We start from the raw sequence: 5,728 nt of genomic DNA on the forward strand, positions 1-5,728 counted from the left end.
GTTCTAAAAAGACAACAAAACAAGGTAAGAAATCTTACTTCAACTCCAGTGTTGAGAGTTAACACCACTTTGCCTTCATCATTGGTGCTGACGCCCTTAACATAAGAGTTGGGGATGATGTCAGCTCCTTCAGACTTGACCTTCTGGGTGGTCCACTTGGAAAGGTATTCAGGGAGAACTTTTCCCATGTTACCTGACTCTGGGTACACCTGTGTCACCTTCCCTTTGTTTGTCTTTGCTGTGAAGTGTAGGAACAGTCTTGAAGCGCAACAGCCAGACACAAAATATTCTTCTTGACATTTTCAGAAATATCATTTTATTTATCAATCTGACAAACTTGAATTTGATTAAAGGACTAATTCTAACTAAGTTCATAATGAAATCCTTACCTTTGTGACCTAATGCACAAGCAAGTTCTGAACCCAGGAATCCACCACCAATAATCGTGATGTGTTTTCCTTCCTGTGCTATGCTGTGGAGAGTCTGGAAATCCTTTATGCCACGGAAAAGGGTAACGTTCTTCTGAATATCTTCTCCAGCTCGGTCCAGTATGGGAAGGGACTTGGGTTTGCCTCCTGTTTATTTTGTATATCATGAGTTATTGTACCTTACTTAATCTTACCCTATTTATTTCTATTTAAGCACACTGTGGGAGAAAATTCATATTGCAGGTTGATATTTTTGTATTCATATTGACATATCAATTCTCTCTTTTCATATATAGAGAAAACTCTATTCTGCACAACAAAGACTCTTTATTCATATACTCTCAAGAACTTATTTTGAATTATATTGCATGTTACTCCTTTCCTGCTTGATAAGAAGTAATTAACTGAATCTGCCAAAACTTCTATGCATATAGAATAATATACTGTATCTTGCTCCTTGCATTACAATCACTTCCCACCCAATGCTATTAAACTCTTCATAAAAAATAACAGGTTTTTACATATCTCGCATCAACACAAATGAGCAAGCAAGAATCAACATTTCAAGAAATCAACCAGACTGATCTTCTCTCAAATCAGGAGAGCTAATCTTGCTCTTCCTACCTGTAGCAATAAGGCACTTGTCATATCCAATTTCAGTCCCATCATCTAAATAGACACGCTTCTTGTGGACATCCAGCTTGACTGCCATGTGACCTTTCAGAAGTGCAATGCCACCATTCTCCCGTGTGGTTAAGGTGTCAATGGGGGTGTAATACTCATCATGTTCAAAGAAGATGCTGTCAAAGAATAAAAAAATTCCACTTAACTATGAGGCTAAGGTATACAGGTTGCTAACAGTTATGTTTACATATAAAGGATAATATACAGGAGTTATAAAAATTAAAACAAAAAGCACTGATGAAGGCATAGTTCATTTGAACTGGCTCACAAACTTTTTTTCCCATAGCAGAACTCAGGCCAGTGAAAACAGGCGTTGGGTAAGAGACAAGCCAAAGGAGATGAAAAATAAATAAAAGAAAGGAGAAGGAAAACCATAAATCATGTGTAAACTTTCTGTAAAACCTACCTCCTTTCCTTCCCATTCCACTGTTTGAACCTTAGCTTAGTGGCTGTTTCAGGCTCATCACTGTACCACAGCTCTTTGCTGAGGGGTGGCCTCATGTAGGGAGCTTCACCCTCACCAGAAATTATAAGCACCTGCAAGAAAGAAAATGGGATTATAGTCAACGTCTAGTTCCTAGAAGATTCCCACAAGAAAGTCTCATTGTTAAAAGTGAGTAGGTAACACTTTTATGAAGAGAATTATAAATATCATAATACATCTGGCATTCTTGATTCTGCTCCAAAAAATCTTGAAGTGGGGCTGAATTCTTTAACTTCTTTATAAGGAATTATGATATACATGTAACAAAAAAAAAGCATATACAAGACAACTTAACTCCTTTAAAACTTAAAAAGTTACCACACTTCCTCCAAATAAAATTATGCCAAATATTTGTTGTCCTTAGGTATCTTGTAAGATGAGACAGATAACTGTCTTCATTTCTCGAAGATTCAAGTGATTATAATAACCTAAGAGATCTGAAGTAGAACTTCAACTGCATTTCAGAACTAACCTTTGCTTTAGCATCTTTTGCCTTGATGGCCCTAAAAGCCGCCACTGAGGCTGTTCCTGCACCAATTATCAGGTATGGAACATGTTCTGGCACAGATGGAGCTGCAGCTGAAAATTTACCAGGTATATTATGAAAAGAAGTTACATTGTTTATTAAAAGATTTGAGTGAGGTTAATTGCATGAGGGCTATGGATTATGGGAAATTCTAATAAAAAAGGTGTATATTCCAATAATAAAGTTTCACATATTTAAAATTAGAACATGTATATATAAAAACACATACATGCACTTGGACAGACACATTTCCTGACATAAAATAGTAATGCTGTTAGCATATCTTCAAAACTACCTGCAATTATAAATAATACAAACCTGAGTCCTCACTGTTCATAAACCTTAAACCCAAAGGATCAACTGCAGAATTCATTCTCTGCCCTAGACACAGCAATACTGCAGAGTATATAATTGTCCTATAGTTGTCAGCAGAATAACAAAGCAAACAAGCACATACAAGTGTCACATACGTCATTCCAATGGATATCAACATCAAAATAATGAACATTCTTTCTATTTCTCTCCCCTAGATAATCATGCACATTAATGCTTACACTGACTGTTAAGTAGCACTTAGCACTTTATCATTAGTAGAGTAAATCTTAAATTAGTACTAAGCAACAGGATTCTCAAACCTTCAGACTTCACTGGGATGACTATATTGTCATTTGTTTTTTCTAAATTGGAAGAGGCTTCAGCTACAGCAGCCTCCTTGATAAGCTCAGATTCAGCTGTAGGTTCTACTGAGGTAGCAACTTCAGTGCTAGGTTCTCCTTCTACTGCCACTGGTTCAGCAACATCTGCTTTACCCTTGTCGGAAATTTCAATAGCAGGTTCTGCTTCAATTACTGGAATGATTTCAACAGCTGGTTCTGCTTCAACAGCAGGTCAACGGCAGGTTCTGTTTCAGCTGCAGGAGCTGCTTCAACAGCAGGTTCTGTTTCAGCTGCAGGAGCTGCTTCAACAGCTGTTTCTGTTTCAGCTGCAGGAGCTGCTTCAACAGCAGGTTCGGTTTCAACTGCAGGGGCTGCTTCAACAGCAGGTTCGGTTTCAACTGCAGGAGCTGCTTCAACAGCTGGTTCTATTTCAGTCACAGCAGCAGCTTCACCAGCAGGTTCTGCCTCAGATTTAAGGGCTGTTTCAACTATAGATATTTCTCCTATAGCAGGCTCTGCTTCAGGATTTGAGGAAACATCAACTGCTGGCTCTGTTTAGATAATAGAGCAGATTCAGCAACAGTCCCCAAAATAACTTTGGGAACTGCTGCAGCATCTGCTTCTGCTCTAAGAATTAGCTCAACCAGAGGTTCTACTTGAAACTCAGGGATTGGTTCTGTCACAGACTGAGTTTGATCTAAAGCTGGAACTGATTGGCAGACTGATAGAATTAACTTAATAGTGGCTTTAAATAAGAGTAATTTAGTAAATGTAAATCTTAATGCTAAGTATAACAACTGACGTCAATTACTATATTTCAGATGTTAAAGGAAAGTGGAAGCTGTAAAGATTAGAGTAACTATCATCATCTTAGAGAAAGCTATATTAGTTATTTATAGTGACACTTTACATCACAGAGTGAAAAACTTCACATGCAAAGGTAAGGGAAAATTTGTGATTGGAAAATCTCTAGCAATTTAGAAAGTGTCAAATGGATATTATTTTCATAAAGTTGTAAATTTTACTTCTTTTTCTTGTAAAACTAAGATTGCACTAATACTGTAGAAAGTTATGAATAAATGATATGAAATCATAATTCAGGATATCTTTTTCATCAAGTACACCCTATTGATGTATAAAATACACCATTTTCACATTGATAATATCTAATCGTTCTTACGCAAGTTCATATTATTAGACATCTCTAATATGTGGCACTCTGGCAAGAGAAGTATGTACCATGTGCCAAGTCTTGTGACTAGGGAGATGATGCCAAATCTACCGGCACGCATTTGTTAATTACTTGAAAAACAAAATTATTCTGACAGTGCTTCACTTCCTACCTACATAGTCAAAAGTTTCACCACCACTACATCAGAATCAGAAAATTAAGAATTCCAATGTATGACATGTTAGATGGAAAATCAGCATGAGCAACAGTGCAATTGTTGTTAAGGAGATGGGTGCCAAGTGATCTATTGGCATAGAGCCAAGAGACAACAGAGTACCTCTGTGATATAGCCTAGATGCAGTCTCATACGAGCTGTGAGAGGGAGCTAGCAAGGTGTCTGACAGATCCTCCCAAATGTAGCTACTCAAACTTACTGCCACACAGACATTGAAAACAAAGCGTTTTCTGTCAGTCTTCTCAATTTATGAACATTTACAGATCCAGACACAATTACTCTTCAGTGTATTCATTATGCTTCTTTCATACTTAGCATTTGCATCCAAGAAACTCGGTTCTTTTATTGAATTTGTAAAATTTCTATACTTATGTATTCAATACTAAATCTCTGAACAAATGAGTACTCATTATTCACTTTTTTCATTTAAAATTTAGAGCCAAGTATAGAATGTAGACCATTCACCCTCATTTGCTGATAAGGAAGCCAGGAACAAATTTCTAAGAATAAACATGTGGGTAGCAATAAAATTTTGAAAAAACGTAGCTAATTTATTACAGCTCTTCAGAAATATATATATATAACTGTAATACAGCCTAAAATGAATACAAAGTCTTGCTTATGTACTTATACCAAACCTGGTAAGCAATAACCAAAGACAAAAGTTTGACTAGCATTTTCTAACAAATAAAAAAAGACTAAGAGCAAACTGCAAGACTATGGAGAGGTAGCAGCACTTTCACAATAATCAACAGTTCAAGGATATAGATGATATCCTCTTCCTATGATGATAACCCACTCTACTGCCATTTCAATGTGTACTAACCTATGATGGGTACCTTTATTTAAAATGCATGAGGTTCATTGCTATGGTTCAGAAACTGGAGCCTCAGTAACTGTAGGTTCAGGTGCTATAGGCTCAGCAACAGCTAGTTCAGGAGTAACAGCATCAGCAACAGCTAGTTCAGGAGTAACAGCATCAACAACAGCTGGTTCAGGAGTAACAGCATCAACAACAGCTGGTTCAGGTGATACTTCCTCGGCAACAGCTGCTACAGGCTCAGAAACAACTGGTTCAGGTGCAACTTCAACAATAGTCGATTCTGGTGCAAATGTTTCAGCAGCAGTTTGCTCACTTACAATATTCCCAATTGTTTCACTTGCAGAAACTTCAATAACCCCTTGTTCAAGAGCAATAGCCTCTGCAACAAATGATTCAGAGGCAACAATATCTACAACAGCTGATTCACTGGCAACCACAGCAACAACTGGGTCAAGTACATCAACAATCACTTGCTCTTCTGCAACCACCTCAACTACAGGAGACCCAGGAGAAACATTCTCAGATGTAGACTCACCAGGTGTTGCAGGCACACTCTCTACTGCTGGGGCTTCGGTGGGTTCAGCTGCCGGGACTGTGGGATTTAGTGCGAGCAATTATCACCTTGCAATTTTTTTTTTACCTTACAGTTGATATCACAAAACCATAACTTGTATTTCATGAAGTAACATAAAACCCTCTGCTGCCAAGTACATGCACAGTC

The 5,728-nt window shown here is 37.6% G+C and overlaps 1 protein-coding gene across 1 annotated transcript in view; it reads right to left on the minus strand.

The window, feature by feature from the left end:
• LOC119585186 (apoptosis-inducing factor 1, mitochondrial-like) overlaps positions 1 to 5,728 on the minus strand; it is a gene marked incomplete in the record, with an annotated part of 18,938 nt that overhangs the window by 4,228 nt on the left and 8,982 nt on the right. Inside the window, 6 exon segments of the mRNA XM_037933826.1 lie at positions 39 to 238; positions 390 to 575; positions 1,053 to 1,228; positions 1,519 to 1,649; positions 2,069 to 2,175; positions 2,758 to 3,010. Coding sequence (XP_037789754.1) covers positions 39 to 238; positions 390 to 575; positions 1,053 to 1,228; positions 1,519 to 1,649; positions 2,069 to 2,175; positions 2,758 to 3,010 — 1,053 coding nt within the window.

This window comes from Penaeus monodon, chromosome 19 (genome assembly GCF_015228065.2).
Source record: "Penaeus monodon isolate SGIC_2016 chromosome 19, NSTDA_Pmon_1, whole genome shotgun sequence".
NCBI classification, from domain to species: Eukaryota; Metazoa; Arthropoda; class Malacostraca; order Decapoda; family Penaeidae; genus Penaeus; species Penaeus monodon.